At 27.4% G+C, this 17,313-nt stretch overlaps 1 protein-coding gene across 2 annotated transcripts; it reads right to left on the bottom strand.

The window, feature by feature from the left end:
- Nucleotides 1–2,465: 2,465 nt before the first annotated feature.
- LOC115033307 lies at nucleotides 2,466–4,328 on the bottom strand. Of its 2 annotated transcripts, XR_003838640.1 has the most exons (3): nucleotides 4,120–4,328; nucleotides 3,962–3,999; nucleotides 2,466–3,015 (listed from the first exon to the last, which is right to left on the bottom strand). XR_003838640.1 is itself a non-coding variant. In XM_029485629.1 (2 exons), the coding sequence occupies exon 2, from the start codon at nucleotides 2,938–2,940 to the stop codon at nucleotides 2,620–2,622; it is 321 nt and encodes a 106-aa protein (XP_029341489.1). In that variant the 5' UTR covers nucleotides 2,941–3,015; nucleotides 3,962–4,024; the 3' UTR covers nucleotides 2,466–2,619. The 2 variants fall into 2 exon arrangements, 1 of the variants encoding a protein (XP_029341489.1); XM_029485629.1 differs by lacking the exon at nucleotides 4,120–4,328 and having other exon boundaries at nucleotides 3,962–4,024.
- Between the last annotated feature and the right edge of the window lie 12,985 nt (nucleotides 4,329–17,313).

Genomic DNA, 17,313 nt, shown 5'->3' with positions numbered 1-17,313 from the left:
CAAGTAAAATAAATTCATCAAAACATATATTGAATAATTTTTTTTCGGTTCTATTTAGAAAATGTATACCTAATATTATAAAAAATATATTTCAATGTAATTGCGATCGCATAAGTTGGACAATGTGCGATTTGTGGTATTATTTATTTTTTGGTCTACTATAATTATGTTGCTTTATGGAATTATTTTTTACGTCAGACCATAGTTTTATTTATTTATTTTTGCTTAACGATGATTGTCTAGGAGGTTAAAGAGTCATCGTGATCAACAAAAGAGAGAGAGAGAGAGACGGCGACAATAGGAATCGATTGGACGCTGAATTGTCAATAGGTAGTAAAATTCATTACGAACAATACCATTTGCGTGTTAACATTCAACCGTTTTACATTTAATTTAGGTTGGCTGTCACTGTTGTACTATAATATGTAAGTGAATTTCATCAATATTAGTTGCTATTTTCGTAAACGTAGTGTCTTACAGTTGTAGCATGTTCGCTCATTGACATTATTCCGGAAAATAATAATATATTAATTTAATCAAAGCTGCCACGATTTAACTTTCATCATTTAGCTTATAACATTTTACAATATTATATACTCAATGCCTTCTTGCAGTTAGGTATATCATATTTTCTAAACACGGAAAGTCTATATTAGTATAAGATCACTATTTTTATACGTAGATACCCGATATTTAACTCAAATTTCACTTTAAGTAGGTACGACCGATTAAGTTATGCTCATGTGTACGAAACCTAACGGTGTAGTATTTTAGCGAGATATTAGCTAAAACGATGGAAAATATAGGAAGTCAAAATATGATGTATAGATATATAATACGCGTATATTATTTTTAAAAATGTCGAAGAAGTAATATAATAGTCGTAATCAGATTTCCACTAGGTAGCGTTCAGATTCCGTGAGAACCGAAAGCCGTGTGGTTTTTTAATCATATTGAAATCGTGTGGGTACAATATTATATTTTTTAATACTCGTGAATACATGTAGGTACAGTGTACACTCGCATTTGACTGCTTTATATTTGTATACCAATGCTTCCGTATAAATCTTTCACACGATACACTTGAGTTATGTTTGTGTCAACAATAACGTTATTAATATTTATAAAATAAAGTGTGTTAATGTATATTAATAATTAGCTTTATAGGTAGGTGCATCTATATGTATAATAGTTTATATTATATGTTGACATCATATTATAACTATTTATATGCGCAATGTGGTTCAATAAACTAGCTCATTATTTAATGGTGCGGACTAATGGACTTTCTATTAACTCACCGCGAAACACATAGTATTAATTATTCAAATGTGTGAATATTAAATGAAAATTTTCGATATTAATTTAATTTTTTATTTAAATCAACATTTTGTATATTAGATAGGTACCTATAGATTATAGGTATATGTGCGATATTTATTATATTATTGCCATTTTGGTTTAAGTGAGGTTATGTTATATTATATTATTTGTAAAATAATAGTCTTTTCCATATTCAGCAAATTTAACTTAGTTTTGCTCAAAACGTAATCACATACCTGATACCTATAACTTATTATACACAAGAGAAGACTAGAGGAAATTGCATCCTTTTCTATACAATACAAAATCCATGTTAAAACGCGTTAAAAAAAAAAAAATAATTTCCAAAAATAAGCCGTTATAGGTATAGCGGTTAATCTAATTTGATATGGGTTGAAGGACTTTATAGATATTAATGAAACTCTATTCATACATACACTTTATACATCAATTAGTTATATATATTAATATAATTGTCAATTATAATAATAATTATAAGAAAAATACAGTGTTTAAACAATATTAAAACGTAGATATTTAAATTACTTTTGTCATGCACGATAAAAGATAACTATAGATAAATGATAAGTCTTATCATTATATAACAATAATATAACCTTATATATTCGAAAATTTTAAGGATGGCCTTTACAAGTCAAGAAAAAAAAATTTTTTTCAAAAACTTTTTTTTCGGTGTTTTTATTTACATGACAAATGTTCGAAAAAATGATCGACTTTCAACTTCGGAAGAGTTTCTAGTAACAAATTGAATAAAGTCTGGTCAATATTGAAAAATTAAATGTTTTTCAAAAGTGTCAAGACGTGAATTTTCACGCAAAAACAGTTTTTGACAAAATGGCTTTTACTTTTTTTTTGTAATAACTCAAAAATAAATATATGTAGATTGTAGATACAGTTCATACAAACGGTGTACAACATGTTTAAAATATAACAATTTTTCATACAAGATATTTTGACTATTTTTGAGCTACTCATAAACACATGAATTTTTTAAATTGCATTTTTAATTAAAATTGTTTGGTTGGTCAAAAAGTTTGAAAATGTAATACAAAGTTCCTAATAAATTGTTCATAAATCAACTAAAACATATTGAAAATATAAATTCAAAATATTTCTTTTATAAGCCATAAAAGTTAGAATTTAGTATTTTTTATTATGTGGTAGGTATAGTACGCAGAGTAGATAACTGATAAAGTGATAAACACGCTATTTTTACATTTTTCTTACAGCTTATAATTAAAATACATACCTATTAATTTGCATACGCATGTTATATTACTTTAGGTCTCGAATGGTCATCCATGCTTCAACGCGATCTAGGAGAGAGTTAATCTGATCTTCCAACACCTGCCCAGTCCGGGCCACTCCAACTACCACAAGCCAAAAGCCAATTAGCTGACCTCCGGCTAGTACATTCATCATTAGTAGATCATCATAATTCACATACCACAGACTCAGGCAGAGCACTGAGCACTGTGGGACACTGCAGGTGACTGGCCTAACAAGCGGATCCACGCCGACCAGAAGAGAGCTGTCGGACATCCATAATCGCAGAATATTGACAAGGTATACTGGGATGTTTTCTTCCTTAGTCATCAATGACTGGCCACTACAGCGAGTTGAAAGTGGTCTGAACTTTCAGAGTAACCAGCATGCAAATTTCCCTGTAATCTATTATGAAATATTTTGAATAGCATAATAACTTTTATTGGACAACTAATATACTATTGCTTACTATTTAGTCCATACAAATATAAATATATACGCATTTACACATTTTGAAAAGATAATTCAAATAATCGACATCTTGACATAAGCAAAATAAATATTTTCTAGAATTAATATGTGCACATTTAATAATGATTTTGAAAAAGTTTGATATTTAAGATAATAATATAATATGCTATTATATTTAAGAATATGAAGCAAATTCACCTAATACCAAAATGTATGTAAATGTACCAATCATTGTTTCCTGGTAATTTCAATATTTCTTCATGGCATACAGTAATCGGCAATCGGCAAGATTATTATTTATTTTTGGAGAAAATAGGCAAGGATGAAGAGTTTATATTAATATCTGTGAGCATGGAAATGAAACCTAAATGTTAACTTTATTATAAAATCCAACTGCAGTCACGAACATGCAACGCACAGTAGTCTGAAATATAATCAAAGTTGTGAACAAATGATAAACATTTATTTCTAACATTCAATATGAAACATAAACGAACTCAACACCCCCAACACCCTAGATGATTACTGCTACGGACTGCAACTCGGACTAGATGCAGACACCATCACACAAGTTTTAAAACTCTTAGACCAACTAAATTATACAACTCAATTTGATAAAAAAATAAAAAATTGTAACTAATGGCCATCTATGCACATACTAAGATCAATAAAATAAAGTAATTCTTATATAAAACAATGTACTAAAAAACTACAAGATTAAAGATTTCATCGGTATTGGGACTTTTTATTAACTTAAATAATATTATGATCAAATATGTTGTGTACCCAATTTTATTTATAAGCTATACGTACTATTTGGACTATGGTACCTAAGTGGACTGAATAAAAACTGTACTAATTGCAAAAATAAACGAATTACCTGATTATGTACCAATTAGTCGTAGTATTGACGGCCTGCTATAATTGAAAAAAAAAACTTAAGCTTAAATAGAGAGCACAATAATTGTTCTAACCAACTAACAGGTATAATAAAAAACAATAATACAATTTTATAATAAATAATAACTGGCCACTGACAGTGTGGTGGTGCTGTGCTGTAGATGCAGTTGACAGCGGTGAAACGGTAACATCGTGACGATGGTGAGAAATGGTGATGGTGGTAACTTGGAGGTGAATGAAGCAAGAAAATAACTAAGTACTTAAAAGACCAGTGACAAAAAACAAAACAACATAAAGAGGCTACGATGTGCAGCTACAGCTTTGCTTTTCCCCCAAACAAACATACACAACAGCGTTCATTCCAATCCACACACTATCACAAATATACGAAACTAAATAGATATGGTTAACCGCGGTGGGAGAGTACAGTGATACGCAGTGGTCGGGAGTAGCGCGCTAATTGTAGCGACGCTACTTTAGCTGTAGCGATTAACATAGCGTCGCTACAATATATACTATGTAGCGAAATTCTATGGCGCGCTAGAAATTTACGGTTAGCGTAGCGAAAATTTTCATTATTTTATCGCTACTTCTAACCTATTTCATGATAATTAAAATATTATGATGAATGTTTATTTATTTAATTAAGATGACTAGATGAGTGTATTTTTGAATTTTTTGTTTAACCCGTGCCGCACTTATGAGTAATCATAGATTATAATAGATAAGACTATAATCATAAGAGTACTATTATAATGTTATATTTTATATTATTAAATACAGAACCATAAATAATAATTAATATGTTAGTATTTTATTATCACTATTTTTATTTTCGGCAATTGGCGTTTTCTGTGTTTCTTTTAAGTATTACATTTTATATGTAAAAAAACATTATTTTAGATTCTATATATCATTGAATTCAGATTTAACACTTTCATTACAATGACCTACACAAGCACACAATGACCAGGTCCACTTGACACTTAAACTATACAGCGGAGCATAAGATGTTCTAGATCCATGCTTGCCATCAACTTTTTTAAAAAATGTTTAGCAAATCAAAATTTTTTGTAATCGCTAATCCCCTTGCTGTATGAAATCCTTTCTCCCAGTGACCGAATGTCTAATCAGTATAAACTACTAATTGGCAATTTTTAATAAAACGTCTATCTGTTTGAGTTTTGTTACAGAAATACATGAGATACATTGAATAAACCTGCCTTCTGAAATTACAAGAAAATAGTGGTAGGCATTAACAAATAATTTCCAAGTACTCAACTGAATATTTAAATAAATCAAAAAGATGTTTGAAAAAAATGTAGCGAAATAGTAGCACGCTACGTTTAAACAATAGTGTTAGAAATAGCGCGTTACATTTGAAAAAAAGTAGCTTTAGCGATAGAGAGCTACATTTTGGGGGGAGTAGCAGTAGCGTTAGCGTGCTACGAAAAAACAGTAGGTACCCAGACAGCATTTTGTAACGATAATATTATAATACTACTAACGTCATACTAATATTATTCATGATTATAATGCTTTAATAATATTGTTAAACAAAAAATTGCTGTCTGGGTAGCGTCCCAACCACTGGTGATACGTAAAAAGGTGGATATAGAGATTAGAAGAAACAATATCTCAAACAAGTATATTTTTGTTTGAAAAGGTCTTAGATGTAACTAAGAAATAAGAATTAAATTAATAAATTCATTTTAAGTGTTTTTTGTCATAAACCTAATATAAGCCCATAGATGGTGACGAGGATTACGATGCTTCAAGTGTTTTAATTAGGTACATTGTCAATATAATTTAATATCGTAATCTGAAATCTCATTTAGCAACAAAGAAAATAAAAAATGTCGAGTTAGGTATTTATGAATTTATTTATTTTTATTAAGGGATATTTCAGATTTAAATTATACTTCAACAATCAATAGATTGAAGAATTTTAATTAAAATAATAGAAATTGAATTTAGAATAAAATTATTTTATTGTGAATCTCACGTCGATTCACTTTAAATACTGAACTGTTTGAAAACCCATGAATCTAGATATTAGATAATAATATATAATGCAAATACAATAATAAATGTTGGACGTTAGTATTTTATAACATTTCATAATCAGTACATGTTATCTTAATATGAAAATTGGCAATTGTAATAATCGTGTGTAGTTCAAAGCGTATACTCTTAAATTTTAATAACAACTAAAAACTTCCTGTTTTGATTATGTGAAAAATAAATTTGCAATGTTGCGTCCATACTGGACAGAGACAAAAAATCTGTGTATCACGTCCTCCGAGAAGGACGTCGTCCGTTTTATTATAGCCTTTTTTTATTACAGACATGAGACGTGACAAAGCGAAATTGCGCTTTGCAATATTGCATATACATAATATAACTGCATCAGAGTCCCGTGATGTATAATAAACGTCATACGTCATTTAATATACTTATATACGCGAACACGTACCAACTGGTCAGGAATTAAGTTTTTGAAATAAGGCATTGATTTATCGACGGTATGTCGACGGTAGATATATGACTGAATACCTCGAACCACTATTAGGTTTCGAATTTAAACAATTCTGACGTATTTATGAAGGGCATAATGATTTTATGAACTTTTGGATACAATAGTTATTAATCCTGCAGGTTCTGTCTTAATATTTCAGCGTGGGAAAAAGCATTAGCACCGCAATATCGCGTCGGAAAATGCCAGAACATCATTTGCGATAATATGTGTGTGTGTGTGTGTGTGTGTGTTTAAAGAACCTAACCTCGAGAATGAAATAAAATAGTTCACATGATACATGGTGTAGATTATTCACTACAGCGATGAGCATATTGCCTTACTATTATCTATATGTGTAAGCTAAACCGCGGCGTATTGTTCGTATGAGTACATAGTTCACTTGTTGTTACACTAAATAATGTTACACAATATTGGCGCTTACAATGATTGGCACATGGTGATTTATTTCCGAGGTACCATTATTTGTTTCTCACAGGTCAGTTCGACGTCCTGTATACCTGTACCATACCGTATCACACTTAAATAAATTACAGAAACCACAATAAATACCAATATGGTAATATCTATAGTTATATTGAGGTGAACCAGTTCATTCGTTCATTCTTAAAAATTTATTTTTTAATAAAATAGATTCTTCACATAAATGAGGGGACAGACGAACGGATAAGTTAAATCAAAACAAGTCTTGTATGGAAAACAAAACTTAAATATTAGCCTTTCAGATAAGGCATAAACAAATTGATTGTTTAATAGGTATATATCACATGAAACAACACTATGCAATATAACATTTAAATGAATCTTTGGAAAAAATATACGAAAAATGTATTTTCCAATGTCTACGAACTACGTAACAAAATCTTTTTTTAACTGTAATAATTATAAACAATAGTTATATATTTTTTTTCATCTAAAGTAAACAGTTTAATACCATAACTCTGTGCAAAATCACTAAGTTTTTGATTTTGTTGAACAATAATTAAACAAAAATTCTATATTGTCATTATTCAAATTGTAAACTACGTTTTAATAATACCTATCTTACTAAACTATAATTCGTTAATATTCATAAAAATACAGATTATTATAATATTAGTTAAGTATAAAAATTAAAAAAACATAAAACAACTTTTTTTTATAAATTTGTTGATGGAAGAAAAATTGTATTTTATTGTCACTGGCACAGTATTTTCAATAATGTTTAGTACTTTCCTTTGCGATTCTGAATACTGTACATTAAAATTGTATTGATTTGACAGTGATATAGTCTATAATATTATTGTATTGTGCTCTCGGATACATTTTTTTGTTGGACTGGTACATAGAGATACTATGTATAATATAATATGACATATGTACATATAGACCTTTCTATCAAATACCGATTGATGATTAATTCAAATAGTAATTTAGATAATGTAAACATTTGAATTCTAAAAAATGTCTAAACAATTATGAAATACCACCGAAAAATTGAAAAAAAAAATAATATAAATATAATCGAACGGAAATTTTCTATTCAGCTATTCATATAAGAAATAAAGTAAGTTGATAGATAACCACTCTGAAGTCCATTTTACTGTATACTGTATGCCTCTTCATTGAATGGATAACTTTTAGTAATAGATGTTTCAAATGTATGCCTATGTGCTAAATTGTATTATAGAAATATATTTATATTGCTATTATAGTAATTTAATTTATTACTTACATGGTATGAAAAGGCAAGAGCTTGAAACTAATATAATTTTTTTTAAATGTAAGAATTATTTACGAGGAACGTTCTACGTTTTACGTTCTAAATCAATAATTATACAAATTGAACATTTTATAAATCACAAAATAATTTTTGAACTTTTGTGATAATGACAAGTTTTGTACACATTTGTACTTCAAACGCTTATAACAAAATGTTCTACTCTTACGCACATTTGTTTTTTAATTGTATAATTAACAATATTCATAAGGAAACTTAAATTAAATTATTTCCTTTTTTTTCAAGATGGCGTTATTTTTTTAATCATATCATTGTAAAATAAACACATTCATCGCTCTGCTTAACATCTCTGCTAAAATCCTACCTATGGATTGAATAGTATATAATTTAGAAGACTTCAAAATTCAAATAAATTCAACTTACTAGAATTATTAAAAAGTTGAATGGAATTTATTCCATAAATAATTTCAATGAGCATATTAAGTTAAAATTTTAAAGTTAAAATTGCACATGGTTTAAATTTTTTTTATGTATTGCAAAAATTGATAATCATAAAAATTGAAATTTTCTTCTATTAATCAAATTATAATTTTCTATTCTACGATTTATAAAATTTTTTTAATATTTTGACTAATTTTAGGCTACGTGTGCTAATTCTACTTATATATTATTAATATTTTTGAGGAACTACTTATGAAGAACCTTGTCATACATTTTTAAGACTTTACTACAAAAATTGAAAATGTTATTAATTTTTTAAGACAAAATAATTTATACATTTTGTCATTTTGACAAATTTGGTAGAAATAATTGTGGACGTATATTAATATAATATATTAAACATTTAATTAATTAATTTCATTCTTATGCATTTAAAGTTATAGGTATTGCCATGTATGGATGATGATGAATTTATTTATATACTATATCGCCATGCCCTTATAATATCTGTTATATCTAATGGAAAATAGTTATTAAAAAATAAAAACTTTTTACCTAAATCTATAATATAGACCAATGAATATACCTACATTTAAACAGGCATTTATATAAAATTCTGAATCGTGGTTAGTGGTCATATTTTTTTCAGAACAAAATACATTATTACAATTTAGTGATTACATAATAGATTATAGATAAAATTATAGATACGATTTAATAACAATTTTATTTATATTTTAAATTTACAGCTAAAGCACTTAAGCCTTACCCCCTCCCGCCAGATCCACGCCTGAATTCAAACATCACATTGTGATAGTATAGCAAAATTACTATAAAATGTATAGACAATTATGATACAGACGACATAATATAATACAAATTATATCACTTTCATCGTATAATAACTGCCATTCTTATGAATCTCCAGTACCCATAAGTACCCACATTGCAATAACAATTATTATATCAATAGATATACCTATCTTAACCACGAAATGTTTTTTTTACATCTTCGTGCGAGTATGTATTACCTATTATGTTTAATGTCTATGCATACTTTCTTGTAATATAATTATTGTAAAAAAAATAATTTTGCTCACATGATAAGAAAAAAAAATAACACGTAACCTAACCTGAAATACAATAATGTCAAATATTATAATATTTTCGCAATACCAAGCTCATCTGCTGGCCCATTTTACAGAATGAAACTAAAAACTGCAAAGGTTATACATTTTGGACAATACAAGTTACAACAACTACTACCACGGTACGTGCTGGAAATATATGATAGATGCATTCATCAATAAACACACGACCACAGTTTGATATAACAATATATAGGTAGGTAAATTTTTTACTTTTCTTTGAAATTTTATAGTATTTTCATTGACATATTATGTCTGCCAAATAAAATATATTAAAAACACTTTTTTCTTTCAGAAATTGTAACGGGACAGGTGCCCATACTTGCCATAGTCCCTACCATTAATATTATAGACACATACACTCATATATGTACCTACTGAAATATAATTTATTACTTATAAGTTCCAAGTTGAAGTAATTCAAATAATATTATACTTTCATGATATTGATTTTCAACATTCATAATATGTCATAAAAAATTATATATAAATTATATATACATATATATATATATATACGTTTATAAGAATAATTTTTAAAAAAAAATATGGGAAAATTGCCAATAAACCTGTTTTTACTATACATAAAGTTCATAATATATAATATAACACCGAAGTAGGATAACAACAACCCACCAACCAATATCTTCAATACTGTTTATGGATATCTCATATTTATTCTAACTAAACAGTATCAAATAGAGATTTCAGGCTTGGTACGTACACATTTCGATATTATATTATTATTTTATCATAACTTTACAATGTTTCCTATTTATTTAATTCTAGAAGTATAAGCTACCAAGAAATAATTCAGTTAAGAATCATGCACTGTTTAAAATAATTATAATTGTATAAATTACTAATTAGTATAGATAAAATAGTTAATCAAGTAAACAAAAACATTTATAAATCATTAACATGGATAATATTATGAATGAAGCAATTACCATTGTTGTTAAAGCTCTAGCATGAAAAAAAAAAATAACAAACAAATAAAAACAGTTATATATATTAATTCACAATGTTGCTCATAACTCTATTTAGAATTTTTAAATTAATATTTTACCAAACCAACTTGACATAATAATTCACAAATAAAATTGATAAATTAGATTTGATTGAACACTATAACGTATGCCAGTAAAGGTGCGTATATAACTATTATTACCGATTTATATATTTTTTTAGTTGAAATTAATTTGAAAATAATAAGTAGTAAAAAAAATAAATAATTTTAAGTATTAATAAATTATAATTTGGTTCTTGAGGTGCATACTAGTATGTATAACCAATCATGAAACAGAATACGTATGAAGAACACTTAACTACTTACTTACCTACTATACTTTTTAGTTTTCAGCCTTTGGTCAGTTTAAGATGTTTGATGATTACTATTTTTTATAGAGAAAAATAAATGTAAATACATTTAATTTATCGTATTGCTGTAAAAAGTTATATTCATTACTTTTTGTATTTTTTCTTCATAAAAAATAACTGTATAATACTACAACCTACATCCAAAAAATGTATGTTATTACTTTCTGAGCTTTTTCATAAATCCGGAAACATTTTTATGAACTGTATAAAAATATGAAATGATTTTTTCATGCGTTGAGAATTAGATAAGTATACATGTCTTTTGTTCACTCATAAAACTCAACATTTTTCTGAGTATATTGATAACTAAATTATTTTACATTTCAATACGCTTTTCAGTGTACCTATATACAAATGGTACATAGTAATTACCAAAACTCTATATGACAACTTATGGTGTTAGATAGTCATTTGTTTCCAAGTCTATAATAAACTATAGTAAGTTTATAATTTTTCAGTAAGTACAACAAAGGGATTATATAGGTACTTTGTAAACTTTCCGACTGTAGACTTTTGAAATTTTCCCAAAAATAATTGCGAAAGACTGGAAGTATATTTATTACACGGTTACGTAAAATCGCATGACAATATTTAAGACAATAATAATTCAAAGGGTTCTATAATCGTCTTTGTTTGTAATACGTATTACTTTTGTACGTTACACAAAATTTTAAAGCAAATGCATGGGATTTTTTTTTCCATACAACATTGTAAATTTTAAACGTATTATTATTATTAATATTACTAATAATATTCATTGATTACAATATCGATGGTTTGGCTATTTAATGAAAAAGATAACAACTCTAGTTGTAATGTAGATTTATTAAAATAAGGTTTTAAAGATAAATGTTTATAAAATATTCATATATCAAATGATGTCAAAATGGAGAAAAATATAAATATTAAATACATATAGATACTTACTAAAATGTATTTTAAAAAATGTTTTGTATTTTTTGTTTTTGTAATCAATTGTTACAGATCAATAAAAACAATATATGCATCACCTATAATTCTACTTTACACTTTTTTAAACTTTGTATTAACCTATTTTATTAAACTAATAACATTAATTGTATCCAATTTTAGGTATTATACACAAAAGTTCACACAGTAGCTGCAAACGGCAACCGTAGTTGTCGGTGACGTGCGTCCTGAATGATTATATGAAAATAAGTAAATTCTAACCGGACGAGTTATTGGGTCACTTGCTAAATTAAACTTAGTTCAGCCGCGAGTTGAAGCGTTCATCTTATTATGCAACGAAACGTATTGCAGGTTAGTTAGGTAGATTATAATATACCTATACATAATGTTATAATGTCCGACCGACGTTGCAGGGATATAGTTATTTATTATTATTTATTACTATTAATAATAATATAAAAATATTGCGCATATTATTATTATTTATCTTCTCTTCTCTTTGCGCACTGTTTACCTAGGGATTTAAACGGAGAATCGTGGAATATATGGTAGTCGCATATGGATCGGACGCCAATACCAGTATATAATATATAATATCACGACTATAACATACAGAGAATTTTGTATTAGATTAAAATTTAATCATGGAAACGCGCGTATGTTGTAGGCATACCTCGGTATTATTGTATTAATCAGATTCGCGTCGGTACAAAACCGATTGTGATGAATCTCTATACACACCACGTTCTCGGCGTTAAATGAAAACTGACTTAGTAAAGCCCCTCCCGCACGTAACGACGTCACCTATTTTGTAACTTTTGTCGTCATTTTCTTTGTATTTCTATACAACATGAAGTAAATGTTACCTATTATTTAAATTAATTTAGTTGTTTTACTGCCTAACCTTCTACTTTAAAATATCAACATGATTATCAAATAGCAATGTTTGTAATATTAATAAACACTTACTAGCTAAAACTGCGTAAGTATAATCGTAAAATAAGAGATTATTTCTGTAAAAATCAAAAACTGAAAGATGATAATAATAGTTATTCGCTAGTATAATAGTTAGTAACTCTTCCTTACAGACATAAATAGTAATAATTATCAGTATGCGCACCAATTATAAGTACATTATTTTTTATTTTTATTTTTATTTATATTATGATAAAATATTGTCTTGAGAAAAGGATGTGCGCGCCACTGATGCGCTCTAGCTGTAAATCGGAACACGAACAGCGTATTTACGGTTATTTGTTATTTTCAGGCAGGTAGAGTTTACGCCTCCGTACCCTTTTAATTCAACATCTACCATCATGCGACCACGGTTACCACTGTGGGCAGACGTTGGGTGAAAAATTGATCAAATATTCCATCCACATTATCTATTACATTTGACATTTTGTGTTACAGAATCAATTATCCTCTTGGGATACTTTTACCTGTGTGGTCGCCTAAAAGAGGGGTTAAAAGGGCGGGTATTATCATACCATATACCGGATCGTATTTTAAACGATCAACCGAGTCCCGATAAACGCTCTTCGGCGGAATCGCTTTTCCAATCAAATGTTACGCCACTCCAGACGCCATGCCACCGCCGCAGTTACATTGATCGAGTCAATTTTGTTTGTGAATTTTAAATTAATATTTACGAATAATATACACACGCTCGCGTGTTAAGGGCAACTTCGTATATTATCGTATCCAACGAACTCGTGAACCTATTCAAGTACCTGTCATTTAATAATTGTTTTTATTTTTTTGTTCTCGAAAAGGCAAATAATAATCATTTTTAATAATCAAACAAATTAAAACACGACGTTTTACGCTTATAATTAAATTAAATGTTTGTAATAATTAACAACGGTTGTATCGGTATTTAAAGTTTGTTTATTCATTTTTTATTACCGGGTGTATATAAATGTAACAGAGATCTGTCTGCTTTGTATCCATTTGTTTTCTATTTGCTATAACAATATAATTGAACACAATTCTATTAGATGGACGTATCAGAAAATTATAGAACAATCGTCTTTCCAACGACTTTATGAATTTAAATTGAATATTTCTTTCTTGGGATACTTTATAGGTTTTATCAGATGAATTTTTTCCTTTATGTTTTTCTAAGAACTTTCAATAAAAGTTAAAATGTAAAAAAACTACGTTTAATTAAAATATTGTGAACTCTTGACTCGGGTAGACTATATTAAAAAAACTATAGGTACTAAGTGTCCATTTTTTTTCAAATCAAAATCATCTATTAATACAAAGTCGATGCCTAGTCACTTTTAAATTAAATACTTTATTATATAGATAGTCACATTTTACTCAAGACGTCAAAATAATTAAAAAACTATTTATCTTCTAATGTTGAATCGATAAGTACGCTTTTGAATTTTCATTTTTAAATTGATTAAATAAATATTAATTAAATCATGAGATATTGAAAAATTAACAACATAAAAAATGAATAGAATACAACATTCTAATAACGTGTTATAATATGATTATGTAATTTTGGCCTGGTGTGGCGTGGTGGTGGTCCTCAATCCCAAAAACGTGTTCTGATTACAAGCACCGGTCAGCGTCAATAGTTCCCGGATGACCACGTGGGGTTTGGTGACAAATCCTCGCCACACATACACATGTTTCGAACCAACTGGACCACCCCTCTCCCTTCAAATGCTGATGGCCAGATGATGGCTTAAGATCAAAAAATAAAAAAAATAATATATTATTAAAACCATATATTATTATAGTGGTATTGCCAATAACTAAGTTATCTCAAAATTTTGTTTAAACGCAAGTATTTCTAGATTGGCATAATATAAACGTATCTAGGTATAATGTTTTATTGTTTTTTCGTTACCCACTAATTACCCACAATTTTTCCCAAAACTAACACAAATTAATTTTTAAATTAATTAAACATTGTCCTATAGTCTATACTCAACATAATATACAGTGATTATTATTAGTTACTCTCCGAAAAGCGCATAGAAATACATAGGTAATATATTATTAATGTATATGTATATCTATTATAATCATCGAGCTATCATAATTTTTACTAGTGGCTAATAAAAATAAAAAAATAAATAAATAAAAATATATTATTTTTATTGTATTTAGTATTATATTATTGTAGTTAGGTACATACGAATAATCAAAATACAGTAACTTGACGTACGTAATGGTACTCTTAACAATAGAATGATGCTCGTACCCAAAATATTCACAATATGTTGTTTTTGGTTTTTCTCAATTTCAATATTTTTTTCTTAAACTTAAGCTATTGGACGCAAAAAAGACAATATAGGTAATATTATGTTCATTGATTAGCTAGTGAAGAGCTAATTTTCAACTACTGGGTCGGTGTGAATCAAATACCTATCCGGCTAACTGATTCCTCTTTTTTTGTGAGTTGAATATTCCACAACACGTTATATATCTCAACATTTTTATCCTTCAACACTTTGTGCATGTATAGTAGATAATAGATATACCTAACGAATCAATAATATTATTGTTAGTTATGATTTTTAGATCTTATCATATGCAACAAAACTTCCATATTAAAATATTTATTTGAGATTCCATTTTTCTAACCGTCACTTTGTGTTATATAATAATCATACACAAAATCAATACGTTTTTACATTAAATGTTAAACACTAGCAGTGGCGCAAATACGGGGGGGGGGGGCTTAGCCCCTCAAAAATAATAGTATACCATTCTTAAACGTATGAACGTATAAATTATAATTTTTTTAAAAATGTGTTGGGGCTTGAGCCCCCCTAAACATTTTTCCTATTTGCGCCATTGACTTATAGCCTATAGATAAATGTTTATATCGGATAACTTGTGAAAACTTATAATCTTACCATACGTTCCCACACATAGTATTTGGGAAATGATAATATTTTGTGGTGATTGAATAATGAATATTTGACTAACAGTATTTTATAAATATTATTTTCTGATTCTAACAAAATATTGTACTATAGGATTGCATACAAATGTTGACTTAATATCTTAATAAGGTTTCCGTAAAAATGTTTTTGAAAATATATTTTGTATATGTTTTTTATAAAATATTTTCAAAAATATGAACTTCTTGGTCTAAGGAATATGAATTAAATATTTCCTAATTATTTACGCAACTTTTTAAAATATTTTGACAATTTATTTTCCTGAAAATATTTTTCCATAGTTAGGAAATATATATGTTTATGCTGTAAGGGTTATTATTAATATTTAATTTGAATCTATTTTAATTCATTCTAAATATATAAGCGGCATTTTACCATGATTGGTTTTAGTAACTATATATTTTTTTTTAGCTTATAATTTATTTATAAGAATGAATAAACCCATTTAAATATAAATGTATTGTTTGATATTTACTATTATATAATTATTATCATTATTTAATTAGGTACATGTAATTTTTGTGAAACGTTATGGAAAAAATAAAATTAATAAACTTCCCTAAATATGAAGTTTATTGACTGACAACGTGTTTGATGACTCAAATTTTAAGCGAAATTAGTTTAAAAAAAATGAATTTGATTGTTATATGAAAACTATTAACATTACAATATTTTCATTAAGTGTTTATATTAGGATTTTATTAATATGGTAATATGGTATTCATTAAAATGTTATATTAAAATTGTTTTAGAGATTTGAAATTATTGGATTATATATGCGTAAGTCTTTTAATATTTTTTTATAAATCTAAAGATACAAATTTGGCGTTTGCAAAATGTTCTTATCTTAAATTATTTTGAAATGGATTGAGTTAAATATTTTTTTACATTAAATACGATTTATAATATAATTCTCTTGCAATGATTTACCTATATTTAAAAATGTTTGAATTTGTAATTTGGGCTTACCCATTTATCTATAAAAATGTATTTTATAAATACAGAAATAGCATGAATAATAATAAATTGCTCATATTCCTTCAGAATTTAAAATAATAATCATGCTTAAAAACTATTGTTTCTTGCTTTTTGACAGCAGAAGTAATTTGCATCCTTTGTGAAATTGTAAAATATATTACATTTTAATATTTAGGATTTTAGAGCAGTTGTTTTTTACCACGCAATATAATTTATTTTAGTAGGATATTATGTTAATTAAATTAATCATCTCTCATATTTGAGCAT

This window comes from Acyrthosiphon pisum, chromosome X, assembly GCF_005508785.2.
Source record: "Acyrthosiphon pisum isolate AL4f chromosome X, pea_aphid_22Mar2018_4r6ur, whole genome shotgun sequence".
NCBI classification, from domain to species: domain Eukaryota; kingdom Metazoa; phylum Arthropoda; class Insecta; order Hemiptera; family Aphididae; genus Acyrthosiphon; species Acyrthosiphon pisum.
Note: the sequence above shows the minus strand (reverse complement) of the source record. Positions and strands in the feature narration are given on the sequence as shown.

What these genes read in the sequence shown, in the direction of transcription:
- LOC115033307 (XM_029485629.1), bottom strand. Translation starts at nt 2,940, where the DNA reads ATGACTAAGGAAGAAAACATCCCAGTATACCTTGTCAATATTCTGCGA.